Source organism: Leuciscus leuciscus (genome assembly GCF_965113295.1).
Source record: "Leuciscus leuciscus genome assembly, chromosome: 22".
Classification (NCBI taxonomy): Eukaryota; Metazoa; Chordata; class Actinopteri; order Cypriniformes; family Leuciscidae; genus Leuciscus; species Leuciscus leuciscus.
The window spans coordinates 31,467,526-31,487,747 of NC_138746.1; the positions used below are offsets into that span (position 1 = coordinate 31,467,526).

The 20,222-nt window shown below is 38.8% G+C and overlaps 2 protein-coding genes across 4 annotated transcripts in view; one reads left to right on the top strand and one right to left on the bottom strand.

The window, feature by feature from the left end:
• Positions 1-14,246, top strand: part of LOC309487078 (tight junction-associated protein 1-like) — a 112,746-nt gene extending 98,500 nt beyond the window's left edge. For all 3 annotated transcript variants that reach the window (XM_082154605.1, XM_082154607.1, XM_082154606.1), the window contains 2 exons: positions 1,098-1,181; positions 8,769-14,246. In XM_082154605.1, the coding sequence (XP_082010731.1) occupies positions 1,098-1,181; positions 8,769-10,202 (1,518 nt within the window). In that variant the 3' untranslated portion in view covers positions 10,203-14,246. The remainder of the gene's footprint in view (positions 1-1,097; positions 1,182-8,768) is intronic.
• The window catches only part of lrrc73 (leucine rich repeat containing 73), a 176,592-nt gene that overhangs the window by 130,721 nt on the left and 25,649 nt on the right, over positions 1-20,222 (bottom strand). The window lies entirely within an intron of this gene.

Consider the following 20,222-nt stretch of genomic DNA (forward strand, 5'->3'; position numbering starts at 1 on the left):
TCATCTCCTTATACAGAGAGAGCACACATCATTCAGAGCTCATTCCTCAGAGGTTAATGTCGGGAGAATTTCTTTCCCCCTTAATAAGCTTTTTTAGTTATAAATCCTGAAGACTGCGACCTTGGGTGCCATTTTCCTTGTTTTACTTGCAAATTTTCAGTGAAACGTTTGGACAGAACTACTCATTATTATTTATTCATTTATTTCTCTACATGTTAGAGAAGATGTTCTCAACCAGGGGGCTCGGCAAACTTTCAATGGATCCTTGAGATGAACTTATATTATTTAAAATAATGCAAAACTTATTTTAATTGACCCCTCGATTCACTTGTTGTTTCCTTTGAAAAACCACAAACCAGTGTTCCCATAGTCTTTGAAAACCATAATATACGAGGTGGCCTAAGATCTTTATTCACATATCTATATTTATTCTTTTACAATCTATATATGAATCTATATTTATGCCTAGCTTTATTGTGGATAAATTGACAAAAAATAAAATTTAAATCATTATCCAATTAATCACAAACAACTGGAAGAGTCATGTAAATTCATGTAAAAAGTAGGAACAATACGTTTATAAAAAAATAAAAAATAAAGTGTTTTAGTTATAGTTGAGCGCCCACAGATTAAAAATACGTTTTGAAAACCAAACTAACGCTAAGAGGCCTTTAATATTGTTGTCTTAAAGGTTGAGAACTGCTATGTTCGAGTAATAATGAAGTCATCAAAATATTGAAATGAAAGCATTGATCACATAGTGAAAAAAAAAAAAAAGCTAAATGAAGACTCTTATTGACACACTTGTTGGCTGCATTTCCTTCTATCCAGTCCAACTCGTGTGTGTGTGTGTGTGTGTGTGTGTGTGTGTTTAGCTCAATAGATTTGTAATGATCTTGTGAAACATACATTCAGTCAAGTGTTTCCAAACTGTTGACTGATACTCTGTCTGTCTTCTTTCATAACTGAGCATTTCTGTTAATTTTAAGGAAAGTTTCATTCCAAAAAAGTTTACTTTGATGACTTTTCTTTATTTGATGTGTCTCGTATCTGTTTCCCCTGACATTTTCTTGTATCCATTTTCTGTCCTCATGCAGGAACGCTATCGGCAGGATTGTAATTTGGCTGTGCAGCTGTTGAAGTGCAATAAATCGCATTTCAGGAACCACAAGTTTGCTGATGTAAGTAATAGGATCTGTTCCTCATAAGAACCTAGTTTTAAGGCACATCCCCTCCCATATTTTAAGGAATCGTTCACCAAAAATTTAAATTCTGTCATTTTACTCATCTCATATCGTTTGATTGTTGTAAACAGTGTTGCCATACAACAGCTTTGTTTGCGAAAAAAGAACATGGACAATAATACACTGCTAAGCATCAAAAATGATCTCCTGAAATGTAAATATGATTTCAGAGTAAGATTATTGTAGATTTGAAAATCATGCTTTTCCCCATTATTGTTGAATCATGGAAGCTACACCAGTTATTTTGCCAAGAGATCTCTCATTTATTATTTTTATACATGCGTCAAACAGGAGAGAAACAGGCATGGAAGAATAAGGCTACAGGCGAGGTAGCCCCCATTTCTCTGTCCTCTCTCCTCTCACCCCATCATGCCAGCTGTAATGGTTTCTCTGTGTTTCTCCTCCCTCACCCCCTCGTGCCTTTATGTTTCTCTGAGTCAGTACAGTAAGGATTGAGCTTATATACACCACTGAGGGACTTAGTTACAACCTCCTTGTAAGGGAGCAAAACATGTTGCTTATGTTTAAAATGGAACGTATACCTCATGCTTACACATGGCACAATCTACTTTCCATATTAAGAAACTATCCTTCGGTGTATACATTAGTGGTACATTTGCATCAGTCGAAAAACAATCCTTTCCTTTCAAAGAATATGCCAACTGTACACATTTGAAGTATCATCATCAGTGGAACATCTCTGTTCAGTGAACATGTTACATTGCACACATACTTCTGAGCAAAATATAGCTCATCAGCACACATGTACAACATACTCTGACTTCACAAAATACATTATGAAATGATTATGAAAATGAATAAAGAAAAATAATACTAAAAAATAACATTAAACGGTAAATTTTTTAATCTTCAGTTATAACAAAATACGGTCACTTTCAGTCTATTCCGCAAACAAAGCTATAATATGGCTTTAGAAGACTGGGAATATGATTTATATTGTTTGTCCTTTTTTGAGTTTGGCGGTATAAAACACCATCCAGTTTCATTCTATGTAAAAGAGCAGCTCAGACTTTCTGCTAAACATCATCTTTTGTGTTTCGGAAGAAAGAGAATAAAGCTGAAATGACATGAGGAGTAAATTATGACATGATTTAAATTTTGGCTACTAGTACCCCTTCCGCAGAGGGCTTGTTGGAGTCTGAATGTGTTTTACACTCCGCAGTGACACTCGTGGATGGTGGTGAGAGAAAAAGAGAGAGAGAGAGAGAGAGTGCACGATTGCCCAGTGACTTTTTTGTTATGGACATGGACCTCTGATTTTACAGACTGGGATCAGAGAGGAATAGTCAGAGAGAGAGAGAGATAAAGAGAAAGAGACCAAAAGAATAGAGAGAGGGAGAGGATATAAAAAAGCCATGTCTGCATGATGTGCTTTATTGAAGCGTTTAGCATGAAAAGTGTGTGTTAGGGCCGTCGTGCTGTGAGACACGGATTTTACGTTGAGCGTTACTTTTGACTCTGCTCTGACTTCCGACAAACAGATCAGTGGTGTGGTCAGAAGTTGCTTTTATCAGTTAAAGAATATTGCGAATATTAAGGCATTTTTATCACCCAGAGACATGGAGTCTGTGATACATGCAAAATTAGACAACTGTAATGAACTATTCTTGGGTGTCTCACAGTCCCTATTGTCATGTCTTCAACTAGTTCAAAATGCTTCTGCAAGATTGTTAACAGGAACATGGAAAAGCGAACATACACTCACCTAAAGGATTATTAGGAACACCTGTTCAATTTCTCATTAATGCAATTATCTAATCAACCAATCACATGGCAGTTGCTTCAATGCATTTAGGGGTGTGGTCCTGGTCAAGACAATCTCCTGAACTCCAAACTGAATGTCAGAATGGGAAAGAAAGGTGATTTAAGCAATTTTGAGCGTGGCATGGTTGTTGGTGCCAGACGGGCCGGTCTGAGTATTTCACAATCTGCTCAGTTACTGGGATTTTCACGCACAACCATTTCTAGGGTTTACAAAGAATGGTGTGAAAAGGGAAAAACATCCAGTATGCGGCAGTCCTGTGGGCGAAAATGCCTTGTTGATGCTAGAGGTCAGAGGAGAATGGGCCGACTGATTCAAGCTGATAGAAGAGCAACTTTGACTGAAATAACCACTCGTTACAACCGAGGTATGCAGCAAAGCATTTGTGAAGCCACAACACGCACAACCTTGAGGTGGATGGGCTACAACAGTAGAAGACCCCACCGGGTACCACTCATCTCCACTACAAATAGGAAAAAGAGGCTACAATTTGCACGAGCTCACCAAAATTGGACAGTTGAAGACTGGAAAAATGTTGCCTGGTCTGATGAGTCTCGATTTCTGTTGAGACATTCAGATGGTAGAGTCAGAATTTGGCGTAAACAGAATGAGAACATGGATCCATCATGCCTTGTTACCACTGTGCAGGCTGGTGGTGGTGGTGTAATGGTGTGGGGGATGTTTTCTTGGCACACTTTAGGCCCCTTAGTGCCAATTGGGCATCGTATAAATGCCACGGCCTACCTGAGCATTGTTTCTGACCATGTCCATCCCTTTATGACCACCATGTACCCATCCTCTGATGGCTACTTCCAGCAGGATAATGCACCATGTCACAAAGCTTGAATCATTTCAAATTGGTTTCTTGAACATGACAATGAGTTCACTGTACTAAAATGGCCCCCACAGTCACCAGATCTCAACCCAATAGAGCATCTTTGGGATGTGGTGGAACGGGAGCTTCGTGCCCTGGATGTGCATCCCACAAATCTCCATCAACTGCAAGATGCTTTCCTATCAATATGGGCCAACATTTCTAAAGAATGCTTCCAGCACCTTGTTGAATCAATGCCACGTAGAATTAAGGCAGTTCTGAAGGCGAAAGGGGGTCAAACACAGTATTAGTATGGTGTTCCTAATAATCCTTTAGGTGAGTGTATTTCGCCAGTGTTGTTCTTTCTCTATTGGCTTCCAGTTAAACATCATATTGAGTTCAAAACACTATTGTTTGCTTATAAGGGATTGCATGGACTGGCTCCTCCATACATCTCTGATCTCCTTTCATCCCACCATAATGCTTTTAGAAAACGTAGGTCAACCAGTAGTCTATAGCTGACTGCTCCAAGGACACGATTAAAACTGAAAGGAGATCGTGCCTTTTCAATGGCAGCTCCACAGCTTTGAAACAATCTGCCATCTTACATAAAGACTGCACAAACATACATTGATTTTAAACCTTTACTTAAAACCCTTTTAAATGGCCGTTGCCTATGGTCATAAGGGGCCTTGTGGTATAAATTGTAGTGCATTGTTTATTTGTGTTTTATGTTCACTCATTAGGATACCTGTTGACACTTTGTACGGCTTTTTGGCCAACAGCTGTTGTTTTTAAATGTGCTCTATAAATAAATATGACTGACTGACTGACTGACGGATGGTCTTTGGATACGAATGGTCTCGCTCGCAGAGAAAAGGCATCGTATTGACAAGGTGCCAGGCTCCAGACACATCCGTCTGTTTGGCCTTTGTGTCTGTCCGTGGGGGAAAGTAGGGCAGATTTCAGGCTGATGGACAGCTCTGTGCGTACAAGAACAGAGAGGTATGATAAGACGGCTTGACCTCATGGGCATATGGGTATTGAACACATCAGGACATTATCACCTGCGGCCTGCTCTCCACATTAAACACATCTATCACTCTGTCTGTACTTGTTGATCTGTATTGCAAACAGCATTAAGTCTGTGGCCGGTTGCATAAACTGCTTGGGCTAGACTTACAAGTTAGTCATCTAATAGTTAAAAGTCAGTTACAAATAAAAAGGTAGATTTGTCTAATTTGAATCAAAAAGTCAAGTCACCTTTTATTTTTATAGCGCTTTTTGCAATACAGATTATTTCAAAGCAGCTTTACAGTGATAGCAGGACAATAATGCAACAAGGTTTCTGTACAGCAGATTTAGAAGAACGTGTAACTTTGCTTTTCATTTATTACTTAAAGCTCACTTGAAGTTCTTCGATGCTACATCAAAAACTACTAGCCTAACTGATAAAGTTCACACATTATTTAAAACAAATGAACAGTCAGTAATAAAACAAGAACAGATACACAAATTACAAGCAGAGATGAATACTAAATAACAAAGTTACAAAGTCTAACAGTATATTCAGGTACAGAAATTAATAATTAAACCCAAATGTAAAATAACACTATTTGTTCACTGTGGAAATTAAATTAAATTTAGTTGTATCTTTGTTAAAGCTGTATTTTGTTGTTTTATTAATATTAATGACACAGACAACAGTAGGAATATTAGCTGTCACCTTAAGACCGAATGCACGGACTGAAAAAACTGACAAACATCCGTCTTTCTCAACTGTTCACTTATGACATAAACGAGAGAATACTTGCCGAGACGGGCGTTTAGACGGGTATTTTGACATAATTTTGTGTTTATGTGTCTGTTCAAGGGCAAGGAAACGCAAAAGAGGAATCAGTTCGTTGTTTGAGCGCTATCTGAAACGTCTCTCTCTCTTTCGAGAATATCTTTCAATTTACATTTGTCCAAACTTTTAGGTTATGCTGAAAAAGTGGCATTAAATTCGAGAGAGAGAGAGAGAGAGAGAGAGAGAGAGAGAGTATCTTCCTCCTTGTCATCAATTAATTCACAAAGGATCTGTCTTCATCCTTTTTTAATTTATTGAATTGACATCAGTGACTGAATTGTGATCTCTCTCTATGAGTACTATAGTGATGAAGTGTATTTACTGGGACCCATGGTATTTTTTTAGAGGATATTTGATTCATTGTCCAGATTATCCTCTTGCCCTGCAAGCAGAGACCACAGACTATTCCATTGGTTATTTTTAGACTCAATTGAGCCTAAGCCATTACCTGTTTTTATTCTGGTACTTCTAACATAAAGCCACTGTTTTAAAGCATCCACTTGTAAAGCACCATTTGTAAAATTCTCCAAATGAATGTCAAACTGATCTGCACTACATTGCATCAAACAGGCCACTTGTGTATTCTCTCACAGCTTTAGAAGTGCTCTGAGAGCCATTATGCTTCAGTCCAGTGCTGGCAGACTGAGAGTTATTATAGAAGCTCTCATGTAGCAATTCTCTATCTTTAGCTAAAGATGGAAATTATGCATGGTAATTTGCATGCAGTCTTTAAGTGTAGGTCACTGCAAAAATGTGAAGAATTGGGGCTTCTCTTTGTTAGGATATCTGGGGAAGATGACAACTAGCATGCCACTAGCTGAAGATGACCTAAATGAAATATATATAATTATGGTTATGTAAGTCTCAAGTCATATATCAATTTGTATGTTTAATGTAGGGGTGCACCGATATGAAAATTTTGGCCAATATGATAACCGATAATTATTTACATTTGGAAGCTGATAACAGATATATTGGCCGATTAATCTAAATCTAAATTTTTATATGAATTGAGAGCCTGAATACAAAAACAAAGTCCCAAGCACGCAATTATAACGTTCTCATTATAATTGTATGTAGCCTATATGACAGACTTGCACTGCACATGTTGCACATAACTGTATTTTCCTTTTTTTAAGTGATTTCAATCATATTTCAAGCATTTCAAAACCGTCTTGACAAACAGTGCGCATCTAAAGTGTCTCAGCTGAAGGAAATAATACATTATTTATCGGCTTTAATATATCGGCCAAATTTTCTTATCGGGCCGATAAGGATAACATTATAAATGATCATATATCGGCCGATACCGATATGGTGGCCGGTACATCGTGCATCCCTAGTTTAGTGCGTTTTAGGCAGCTGAGATTGTATATAGTCTCATGTAGTCAGACTTTAGTCTTATAGGATAAAGTCCATTCCATACTGAACATTTTTCTGGCTAAGATTGACCGGTCGTTAAACATACCTGAGTTTGTCCTGATTTTCTGTGGGTGAAAAGAAGTTGTTTTGTGTTCAATGGATTGTAGCACTTTGTGTATCATCTGACTTTCCCACACGAGCATGTGACGCTTCAGTGGTCATTGGATGCACATGCACTCTGCCCCCTGGGACAATTGATTTAGGGAGTGTCATGTAGATTTCTAAGCTAGAAGGCCATGAAGGGGTCATGCTTGGGAACGGGGTCTGGACAGATCAATTCTCCCGTGCCCTCACACCCAGTGGAAGTAAGGGTTTTTGGGGGTATTTGGCGCCCCACAGGATCGTTACAACATAAAGCTGAGCAGGGCTGTGTGATCACTGATTTTCCCTGCCTTTTTTTTTTTTTTTTCACAAATCAATGACCTAGACTGACTTCGTTAAATCGTGCCACACTACAGAATGAAATAAAGGCCTCATCACCTGCCTTTTTTCTTTTAGTCTCTCTCTCTCTCTTTCTCTGTCTGTCTCCCCTCTTCGGTAATTATCTAATTTGAGGTGAGCTTTTTACTCTTTTTTTACTTCTTTCTCGCACCAGGGCGAGGGCATTTTTTTTAAATGGAAAAAATGCCATTTTCTGCTGTTCTTGATCATGACTGAGATAACCTTTGGTGCAGTACGGTAGATAGGCCTCATTGAACATCTAATTCCCATCCAAGCATTCATTGAGTACATGTTAGTGAAACTGCACCTTTTGAGATTACTTGCAAGAGAGAAAACATCTACAAAATGTGCTATATGAAAACTACGTAGATCTCAGAGCAACAAATGTGGTCTCTAAAATGTTATTGGACTAGACGAGATTAAAGGCATAGTTCTCCCAAGAAAGAAGATTCTCATCCTTCTGTTATTTCTAACCTATCCCAAACTTACTCTCTTGGAACAAAAAGTTGTATGGACTATTTGATGGTACTTTAATGTCCTTTTTGGATCTTCACTCTCCCTAATCACTGCTGCTTCTATTGTATGGGGAAAACAGTGTAAACATTCATACATTTCTACTTTTGTGGTTTATGTAATAAAATATACCTTTGGTTGGTCCTTAAAAATCACAAGAAACTGAATTGACCCTGTTCATCTATTCAAAATGAGGCCATTTGAATGCCTGTTCATAGTAAGTCAAGTCACCTTTATCTATATAACGCTTTTTACAATACAAATGGTTTCAAAGCAGCTTTACAGAGATAACAGGAAAATAATGCAACAAAGTTTGTTTCTGCTGTACAGCAGATCAAGAAGAACAACATAGTCCAGCTTAAGTAAGTTCAGTGATTGTTTATTTTTGCTGTAAAAAAGTTATTAATTTAGTTCATACATATAGTGATTTCATCATCCAGCTCATTTCTGTTCTCATATAATGGTGTCAATGCAGACAGATCAATAATATTGTTGAATATATTAACACTAAGCAAGCCTAAAGCCAAAGTAACAATGAAGGTCTTATTATCCAGGCTTTTTTTTTTTTTTTTCAGGATCAGTTTCAATCTTTTTATGGATAACATATATTGTGTAAAACTGGTTGAAAATAATACTGCTGGAAAATGATCCCTTGTCACGCTGGTTTGTCTGTGTGTTTATTATTTCTATAATGTTTTGCAGTTGCCATATGAGCTACAGGACATGGTGAACAAGCACATGAAGAGCAGCTTGCCTAACAAGACTCAGGGCTCTCAGGGAGCTCAAGCCCAGGATCCTGACACACTGAGCCTGACTCCCGCAGACGTGGTGCCCACTTCGGTGATCGCTCGAGTTCTTGAGAAGCCTGAGCCCCTGGTGCTCAACTCAGCCCAGTCAAGCAGCAGTGCAGGTCGGCCAGTGGCCGAGGATGTATTCGTGCATGTGGACATGACAGGACCACAAGATAATGGTGGAGGGCATGAGAATGGTGGTCCTGTTCATGCAAGGCCTCCTGCGGGTGCTGGTTCTGATCAACAGCATGTAAATGGCATGTGTCGAAGCCAGGGTTGCCTAGATGGTCCGACAGGAGAAGATGGGGCCGCCCCCTCTTTTGAGAAGTTGAATCCTTACCCAGCTCCTCCACCACCAAACCCGCTCTACCCTGGTCGCAAAGTTATTGAGTTCACTTCAGATGACAAAGTCAAGATCCCCAAGAACAGCCCTCTTCCCAACTGCACCTATGCTACACGTCAGGCCATTTCTCTGAGTCTTGTACAGAATGAAGAGGAGGCCGCTGACCGCCAGCGCACCGTTCCCAATAGCCCTGCTGTATCTGATGGGGGTTGGCGGTCGGGGACCTCCTCATCTTCCGGCGGAGGACTTGCTTCTCACCAGCGCACACCTCCGCAGATGGATGCTACGGACACTCTCTCCAGTCATTCGAGTCCCTTTAGCAGCCCACCTCAGCCGCCTAGTGCTTTTGCCAGTTCTGGTAGTTCTGAGGAGGATCTATTGGCAAACTGGCAGCGCATGTTTGTAGAAAAAATGGCACCGTCTACAGACGGCTCCCTTGTCAACCGTACATCCTTCAGCAGTGAGACGGTGAAAGATCTCCAAAGTCACAATGGGAAATCAGGAGACGGTGCTCTGAGAGGTGCTTACTCTGACGGCGAAGAGGGTTCCTCGGCTCAGAGCTGGACAGCAAGTAGAGAGTCCAGTTTGGATACTGACACGAGCAGCATGGCGGAGCTCCGGGCAAAGAAGACACAATATGGAGGTGACTTTTCCCAGGAAGAGGGTGAACACCTACTGATGGCTCTTGATCCACTTGACAATGATGGTGCCAGTGGAGACACCATGGTCACCATTGAGAGCAGTCCAGTTTCTGCTGAGCATCAAGAGTTCGCTGAAGATGCGGGATCAGCAGGGAGTTCAGCTGAGGAACGAGATATCCTTCCCCAGGACTTACCTGTCATTGGCTCAAAGGTCGTAGCTGCCCTTGAGGATTTTACAGACAAGCCGCCTCGGACTGGCTCCACACGACCTCTGAAGAGTCCCAAGAGGATGGGAGTTCATCACTTGCACCGTAAAGACAGCCTTACCAGAGCGCAAGAGCATGGAAACTTGCTGGACTGAGACTTCCAGGCTTATATTTCTCTTTTTCGTTTTGCTTTTTTTTTTTACCTTGAGTGCTCTTTGTCTTACTAGCAATCACTAGTCATAGCAGCACACGACGAGTGGAAGGGATCGAATCAGCCTTGCTGTAGTTATCCCAGATCATGCTGCTGAGGCATCATTGTGACTCTTCTGTCCTCTCTTTGAGGCATGGATCTCTCTTATCTGTTGAACCTATGGGAGTGATGGATCAGTGGTAAAGTACCGACTGCAACTTCAATTACTCCGGCTAGTGAGTGGACAGTGCTTCAGGGATCGTACAAGAATGTCATAGTTTGATTTAAGGTGATTTTCACCAGTCCGAGACTTGCTTCTGCTTGATGTGACATGATTGAATGGGCAACAGCAGGACATAGCCATACAATCACAGTTTTGTAAGAGAAAGAGTCCTTCAGAGGCGACAAGATTGAGCAGCATTAGAATTGAACCCTGTGGCACTGTGCAGACATGGATGTTTTGACTTTTACTTTTGCCCTCGGGTGAGAGTTTTCTAGCCAGATAAGGATATCTATCCAGTATCCCAGTACAATCCCTTTGTTGTGGGAGATGGGATAGTACCAAATGGCCACAGATACCACTGTGTCAGGCATTCTGCTGGTTGAAGCAGGTTAAATGTAATCTACGGGACTCTCTTGTCAATTTTCAGTGCCTAACCCTTGCTCTGACAGAGGGGGCTCTTCATCACCCTTTAAAAGAACATCTTGTTCCTTTAGTCTGCTTTTAGTCACCATAAACTGAGAGGATCCTTCACCTCAAGTTTTCAGTTACCTCTCGTCATTGATCTACCACTGTATTTCAACATCCAACCTAAGGACAAATTTTGTACTTTAATAAACAACATGACTTATGAAAGGATTTTGATGTATTCGGTATATATGTTTCAATGATGGATATACTTCCTGATTTTCATTCTGACCTGTTTTGTTTGACTAATGGTATTTAAAACTGATTATGATTTTAAGTAAATATTTAGAGTTAGGTTTTTTTTTGTGTGTATTTATTTGTCTTTTGCTGGTCTAAAGTGTCCCATTTCTCACGTCAAATCAGTTAAGCACTGGCAGAAGTGTACAAGAAGTGCACGGGTTACTAAATCCTGTCGTAAAATGAAATGAGAAGGTGTACAATCTCGTACAATATTACACTTTAGTTATTACACTGCATGGAAATGCAAACCAAACAGAGCTGTATCTGGCATTTTAATGATTTAATCTGGGGGAAAAAAAAATCTTATTTTTTCAATGGCCAGTATTTATGAGTAAAATATTTTGCAAGTAAGGCTGAAACATTTGGATGTGTCATTGGTTTTTCATGTCCTCCAATTTAGAGGTGTATAAATGCGTCCCCTCACTATTGATGGCACAAATTTCCATTCAGAGGGCATATTAATTTTTTTTTTTTATTAAAAAAACTATGCATATAGTACTGTTTAAAAACACCACAAAACCCTGAACCATAGCAAAGCATTCTGTCTGTAATGATGACTTTACTGACTTTGAAATGCAGAATGTTGCATATAATAGACAGTGAGTTAAAAAGCAGAGATTGCAGCCAGAAGCATGCCTTTGTTTGTTAGAATGGCACTGACACGAACACATTGCTTTGTTTTTGAAACCCTAATTTCAAGCCATGTTTTAATCTTAATGAATGTAATCATCTTTATGTAGCATCCATTTTCTTTGGTTCCTTATTATTCGTTAACTAATTATACTGCTGTATTTTAAGGGGAATGTACATCCCGCCATCATTTAGAGTGTTTTTCTGTTTTTTTTTTGTGTGTGTGTGTGTGTAAATCTGAATTCTCTTCATTTATGGATGATCAGTCTGTCCAGCAGATACTTTCTACAAGTTATTATTTTCTGTTCTGTGTGTTCCAGTCTTAAATTTCAGTCATTTCATTTCAAGCCTCGTTCAAATAGCATTTTAACATTTATCAGCATTTCTCAAAGAGTTTCAGATGCGACCATTACAAGCATCCTCATTCTTTTGTTTTGATGAATATATTTTAGAGACGATTAAAACTCTGTGTTGCCTTTTTAAAGTGCTGCTTGCTTTGTGTTCTTTTTATTTAGGCCTACAAGTTTATAGTCTCTTGACCAGTCAATATCCCACCCTGGGTCTCAAGTACTGTACGTCATGCAGTGTTGTGCTTTTAAAAATCAGTGTATTTTTTAAGTAATTGGACACAGAATATACCGACTGACTTGAGACATTACCCCACTGGTGATATGCAACAGTGTTCTTCATGTTTAAGAGTATGTTGAGCACTTATGATTTTTTAGGTTTGTCTTTTATTTATGTACATATCAGCCAGTCAGAATGTACAGCAGCATGTATTACATTTTAACAGTATTACTGGAAAGATGTCAGACTTTTGTAGAATGCTTGCTGTATATATTCACGGTCACCGTGATTTTGACATGTTCCTGGATCAACATATTTAGTCTTAAAGGAGTAGTTCACTTCAGAATTAAAATTTCCTGATAATTTACTCACTCCCACGTCATCCAAGATGTTTGTCTTTCTTCAGTCGAAAATAAATTAGGTTTTTTTTTTTAGGAAAACAATCCAGGATTTTTCTCCATATAGTGGACTTCAATGGGGTCCAACGGGTTGAAGGTCCAAATTGCAGTTTCAGTGCAGCTTCAAAGTCTCGACACGATCCCAGCCGAGGAATAAGGTTCTTATGGCTGTGATGCGCCACACATTACGTAATCATGTTGGAAGGTCACGCGGCGGAAGTACCAACCTAGTGTTTACGAAGCGAACGTGCAAAGAATAAGTCAAACGGCCTGTACAAAATTAATAAAAGGTAAAACAACGATGTAGGACGATTTTGAAGTTGGAGGAGAAAATGAGTTTTTCGCCCTACTCTACATTTTCCGCCTGACCTATCCAACGTCAGTAATGCGTGAAGTCGTGGACGTGCAAGACGAGCATTTGTGGTTAAAAAGTATTATGATTTTATTTTATTTTTTAGAAAATGACTGATGGTTTGTCTAGATAAGACTCTTATTCCTCGGCTGGGATCGTGTAGAGACTTTGAAGCTGCACTGAAACTGCAATATGGACCTTCAACCCGTTGATAACCATTGAAGTCAATATTATGGAGAAAAATCCTGTAATGTCTTCCTCAAAAACCTTAATTTCTTTTCGACTGAAGAAAGAAAGACGTGAATATCTGATGAGTAAATGATCAGGAAATGTTAATTCTGAAGTGAACTCATCCTTTAACCCTATCCCTAAACCTAACCCTATAAAAATCTGTGGGAAATGATAGGTGATTTAATAAGATTGTAAGCCTAAACTTGACATGAACTGTAAACTTGTCCCTAAAATGAGATTGGTTGATTGAAACGTTGATCCAGGAACATGTTGCACTTGGTGAAATCACGTTCACCATATATTCACCTCATAGCTGGTCTGCCACAGCACTCCTGGCCTTGAAGAACGCAGCTATACGTTCCTCAGTGAAGGGCAGAACGAAGGGCTCCCAAGTCCACACTTACTCTTCTTGTCTTCGTATGTAGTTATCAATCTTGCTTCGCAATATATGGGAGTACCACTAATAGCCCATGATTAATTGAAGTGTAACTACCGACCATGCTGAATAATTAATATTTGATCATGTTCTAAAATAGTTCTGTGATGCTTTAAAGAGACGGAGTACAGTCTGTCAGGTTCTTCTTGCATGTGGAAATGGACGCCCTTAAATAATTCAATCTCATCAGATGTTACACCGCAAGGCCCCAGGTTGTGCAAATAAATACAAAAAAAGACGTGACAACGGTCAGGATGTGTCTAATACACCGAGTGTATAAATAGGCCTTTCTCTTCTGCTCTCATGCAACTTTAATAACTCAAATTTTAATTGCACGCATACGTGTTATTTAATACAAGGTGACCCTCGGGCATGCTGTGCGCAAGTCATGCAAAATCTTTACTGAGAAATCTAAAGAATGAACAAAAACAAGTCAAGGTTATCTTCCAAGCAACACTCCAGTCCCGTCTCAGTGATGGAAAAACATATTTGATTCACGTTATCTTCCCTTTAACCTTCAAGGCGGTGCGGAATCTGCGCACCTTTTCCTTTGATCTGATATATGAATGTTTTTATTCATCAGTAGACCAACTTTCATGTGACCATCAACAAGATTTAAAATGTCAAGCTGACTCTAAAGTTTCTCATTGGCCACTTCTTAGGGCTGCTTTAAGCATTGGTTCAACAAGCTCTCAAAAGCTATGGAACGACTATTCTCCATCCAATCAATTCCTAATAGATAAAATAAAGTTCTGCCCCACATTTTGTGATTTGAATATCCTGTTTCACTCAGAAATGTTTAACATTACGAACGCAAGCTCTTAGTTGTGATTCGTGTGTTGTAGAGTCATTGCGTAATTTAACACTAGACTCAGAAATCCGGACACTGTTTTGTTTTCTTTGCTGTGTGTGTGCTTGCTTTAGTTTTATTCTTGTGTTGTTTTTGACATTAAGGTCTGTGAAACTCCAAATCTTACTGTACTGATGCTTTAACGTGGTGGGGAAATCTCCCATGATTGTGAGGGGATATTCTAAGGGTGCAAAAACCAATTTCATGTTGATGGTGTTGACTCCCACAATCTCAGATGTGTGTGTGATTTTTACCGTCTGTCTTCTGAACTCTTCGGGCAGATTTCTGGTGCATATGCTCCACATACCGTGTCTACTGGTCTTGTTTGTGTGTAACTGTAGCAACATGGTGCTTTCCCCCCCCTTGCCATGCAGTTCCTCCATGCCCGAGTTTATTTTGAATTTTACTTGATCAGGTAAAGCTTCCATGGTTGTGTTAGATGTACCATGCGCAGATCATTTTTCCCCTGAAACAAAAAAACATGCTTATGACTGGACTGATTTTATTTTCTGAATTTGTAAACTGATGTATATTTTAAAACAAATAAAACTATTTTAAACAATGGGTTTGAACTGTGCACGCTTTGGCAGCGTCGTCGCCTCCAGGTGGTTCATGGATGTGTGTTTTCGGTGTGACGTCACGCTCAGCTGAGCCGGTGTAGCACTGCCCACTGCTGGTCATGAGGGTCTAGTGCTGATTAACGCACATAGCAACAGTGTGTGAACAAACCTTCAGTGGAATTGTCAAACAATTACATGCACTAATTAGGGTCAGTAAAGCATATCAACAGAGCTGACAAGAATTATCTGGTGTTTTGTCTGGCAGATTCCAGCATGACTGCATAAATTAACACCTTGAGACTTTAAAAAGCAGCATCGTAATTTTTTTTTTTTTTTTTTTTTTTTAAGGGTCCCACTTTATATTAAGTGCCTTTAACTACTATGTAGGTCTACTGACATTTAAATTAATAATTTGACACAATGTACTTATGTACATATTTTTTTCATTTATTTTTTTCATAAAAAAAAAACTGCATATTCACCAATTCCTATAATAATTTATTTAAGAATGTTCGGTAACACTATTTTTTGTCCCTTTTGAGCATTCTGTTGACTGTATGTAACTTTGCAACTACATGTCAACTTATTTTAACCCTAACCCTACCAGTCTACTAATACTCTACTAACACTCTAATGAGAGTTAGTAGACATGCAGGTGTAACGTGGGGACCATCAAAATACAGAACCTGAATTTTCAACCACTTGTGGATGAAACCACATGAGAAATGTCTGGATGGACCTTGCTTCCTTAATCGCTTGTCGGTCACATTAATCTAGTTACAATGGTTATTTTGCACAAATTCCTTTATCTTTTTCAACATATTGTATTAATGAGTCTTTTCTTTTTTTACTACACTTTAAAAAAAAAATGCTGGGTTGTTTCAGCCCATGTTTGGGTCAAATATGGACAATGGTTAGATAAAAAAAATATATATATTATTTTTTTTATTTAAGTTTTTATTACAGTAATTACAACATTTCCTTACATTTGGATGGTACCTGAAAACTTAGAACAGACATTCAACAATTGGTTATATTGGCTGAAAGAAAACAAGAAAAAAAAAAAAACAGCAGAACAGATTTTGTGAAACAGATATTACAGTCTCAAATATTATAATAAATAAATAAGTAAATAAAAAAATAAAAAAAGGGGGGCATAAAAGACATCAATTGTAGTATCAAACAAGGCAATGCCAGCCAACACAGTATCTGTTTGTAATTTAATCAGATATATAGTTCTATATTTATTACTCTGCCAGTAGTTTGGGTACCTGATCCAATCAGTTTTTTTTGTTTGTTTAAATTTTTTTTTTATATATATATATATATAACTGTATACAAAAGAAAAAACTTGAGGATGCTACATTTTACTCCAGAAGTACTCTCATTCCCAATGTGGTTTATTTTATTTTTATTCCTACCATTACTTTTTTCCTTCCTTATACGAAAGGTATAGATTAAACATTTAATTGAACATTTTAAACCAGTGGTTGGGTTTCTCCATATTTGACCCAAACGTGGGCTGAAACAACACAGGGTTTTTTAGAGTGTAAATTTGATGGCACTTTGCGTTCATTTCTATGGGGAAACAAGCCGGTGCTTCTCAGAAGAAAGAAAAAAAGAAATCTTCAACTTCTTAAATTTGAAGGAGGCCTTGCACTTCCTGACTTATTACTGGGCTTGTAATATTAATCATATTCTCGACTGGAACAGCTCGATCCACGCTGAAACCAGCCTCTTGGGCTCACATATATTGCATCATCCAAAGGTACTTAGTATTCTGTTATTTGCTCTCAGCTTCCTTTAGCTATTACTAAAATCTCGAATAATCCAGTTGTCAATATAACTCTCCAGTTCAGGAAACCTTTCAGTTTGCATTGAGCTTTTATCTACACACCCATTTGGAAGAGTCACCTTTTGGCTCCATCTTGCTTTGATCCTGCATTCCTCATTTGGTCAGTCAATGGCCTCGACATGTATGGGGTCTTTACATCTTTATCATTTTTGTCTACTAAATACAATCTGCCCAGTAGTCATTTGATTCGTTTTTTCAGGTTAGACACTTTGTTCAAAAGTTCTTTCCCCACTTTGTCAATCGCCCTTCTGAAATCCCCCTTGATCAATGTCTCACCTTGAATGCAGGTCAGAAACATTTCATTTCAGTTATTTATAACTTAAGTACCCTTAAGACCCTACTGTTTCCCTTAAAGTGTCTTGGGAGCAGGACTTAGGAGTTTCTGTTACTGATGAACGATGGAGTGGCGTCCTGAATCTTGTTCACTCTTCATCAGTATGTTCCAGTGTAAGACGCTCCACGAGCCCCTCTTACTAATGCCCGATTGGCCAGATTATTTCCAGATAGGAGTGATGCCTGTGATCGTTGTGAGCAGTCTTCTGATGATCACCTTCATATGTTTTGTAGCTGTCCCTTCTGGCAGACTTTTGATCAAACGTTTTTGATACGGTTAAAAATGCTCTTAACACAGACCTGGACCCCGACCCACTGACAGCCCTCTTCAACGTGTCCTCGAAACCTGACTGATCTGCCTCATCTCGCCGGGTTATCACTGCTACTACAGTTTCAGCTAGACGAGCCATTCTTCTTAAATGGAAACACGTTGCCCCCATATCATACGATATGTGGATCCAAGAAATATTTTTTTTGTATTACACTCGAGAAGATGTTCACTCGCCGGATCCCTCAGATTTTTTCATAAGACTTGGAAACCTTTCTTAGACAACATTAAAGATTTACTGTGTTCTCCTAATGTTAGTGGGGATGCACTATAATGAAATCCTAGCAACAACTAATGGAATAAGAAAAGATTCATATTGGAGAATTGTTTATTTTTCTTTTTTTTTTCTGATTCCTTTTTTTTTTCTTTACTTCTCCCCTACCTTTAATGCAGGGTGTGAGGCTATATGTAATTAAAGTAGATTTATGATCAATTTTACACAAATATCTGCAAAAAATAACATTCTTAGAAGTCTTTAAAAATCATCACTGTATGGCAAAACAGCCCAAAAACCACTGACTATCTGAGTCAGTTAAAGTGTAGCACTTAATCAGTGTATGTAGTGGCAAACAGTTTGACAGTAACATAGTTGACAAGCTCACCAGGAAAAACATCTCTTTCTTTTGTAATATCAAAATGGTGTTTAATGATTAAAGTCCCCCTGTACTCAATAATTATCCCTTTACACTCACCATTGATCACCAGAATGACATATTTAAAAAAAAAATCCTGTGAAAAAACAACTTCATGCCTTAAAATAGCTCTACAGCCTTGTTTCATTTAGTATACGCAGAACCATGAATATGCAAATTAGCCCCGCCTCCACTGACTCGCACCAGCGCAGAGACTTGGTCGGCCACAGTAAACTTTATAATATGTAAGGCGATGCACTTACTGCCTCAGATTCGCCCATTCTAATGACGGACAGAACACTTAAAGTCCTGTAGTCAATAATTGTATCCCTTAAAACTCATCTTTGATCACCAGAATGAGATATTTAAAATATTCCTTATGCCTTCATGCCTTAAAATAGCTTTAATGTAACTCTACACCCGTGCCTCATTAAGTATACGTGGTTCTATGAATATGTAAATGAGCCCCGCCTCCACTCACTCACAGCAGCTCAGAGATCCACTCGTTGACGATCACACGTTGATCTGATTGGTTACAAGGTAGTTTGTGACGTCAGAAACACCAGCGATTTCAAACCGTGTTTTTGAGACTGTCTTTGGTTCACTGCAGTTTTAAGGAGAAAATACTCAGCAACGGTTTGTCTTAAAGCATATTAAAAACACCACAACAGTAAACAACAGTAAAAGCTTCATTTTCACCACTGGGGGACTTAAAGGGATACTCCACTTTTTTGGGAAATAGGCTCATTTTACAACTCCCCCAGAGTTAAACAGTTGAGTTTGACCATTTTCGAATCCATTCAGCCGAACTCCGGGTCTGGCGGTACCACTTTTAGCATAGCTTAGCATAGATCATTGAATCGGACAAGACCATTAGCATCTCTCTCAAAAAATGACCAAAGAGTTTCGATATTTTTATTTAAAAACTATTTAAAACTTGACTCTTCTGTAGTTACATCGTGTACTAAGACCGACGGAAAATGAAAAGTTGCGATTTTCTAGGCTGATATGGCTAGGAACTATACTCTCATTCCTGCGTAATAATCAAGAAACTTTGCTGCCGTACTATGAGTCCAGCAGGCGTAATGATATGACGCAGCGCCTGAAAATAGTCCCCAGCTCGGTAACTTCCAACGTGACCGGGACTAAGTTTGTCTAACCTATTAGACCTATTTTCAGGCGATGCGTCATATCGTTACGCCTGCTGGACTCATGGTACGGCAGCAAAGTTTCTTGATTATTACGCAGGAATGAGAGTATAGTTCCTAGCCATATCAGCCTAGAAAATCGCAACTTTACATTTTTCGTCGGTTTTAGTACACGATGTAACTACAGAAGAGTCAAGTTTTAAATAGGAAAAATATCGAAACTCTTTGGTCATTTTTTTGAGAGAGATGCTAATGGTCCTGTCCGATTCAATGATCTATGCTAAGCTATGCTAAAAGTGGTACCGCCAGACCCGGAGTTCGGCTGAATGGATTCGAAAACGGTAAAACTCAACTGTTTAACTCTGGGGGAGTTGTAAAATGAGCCTATTTCCCAAAAAAGTGGAGTATCCCTTTAAAGCTTCGCAACTAGCAGATACGTTACACTGATCAAATATATAAACTGAAACCATTAGTTGTTTTATTGAGAAAGCATATTGTTTTCACACTTTATAGCTGATGTGAAATGGACCCTAAATTATAGTACGATTCTACTATATTTGCTCTGCCAATGAAAAAGCCATAGCAGGATTAACCGTCGCGTCTTCGAACAACACAGTTGAAGTTGAGGTGTTTTTGAACGAATCGGTTGAATTCATGATTCAATGACTAATGAAAGATGTCCCACTCATCAGCATCCACTGGTGTGTCATGTAACCTGCAGAAAGACTCGAGATAAT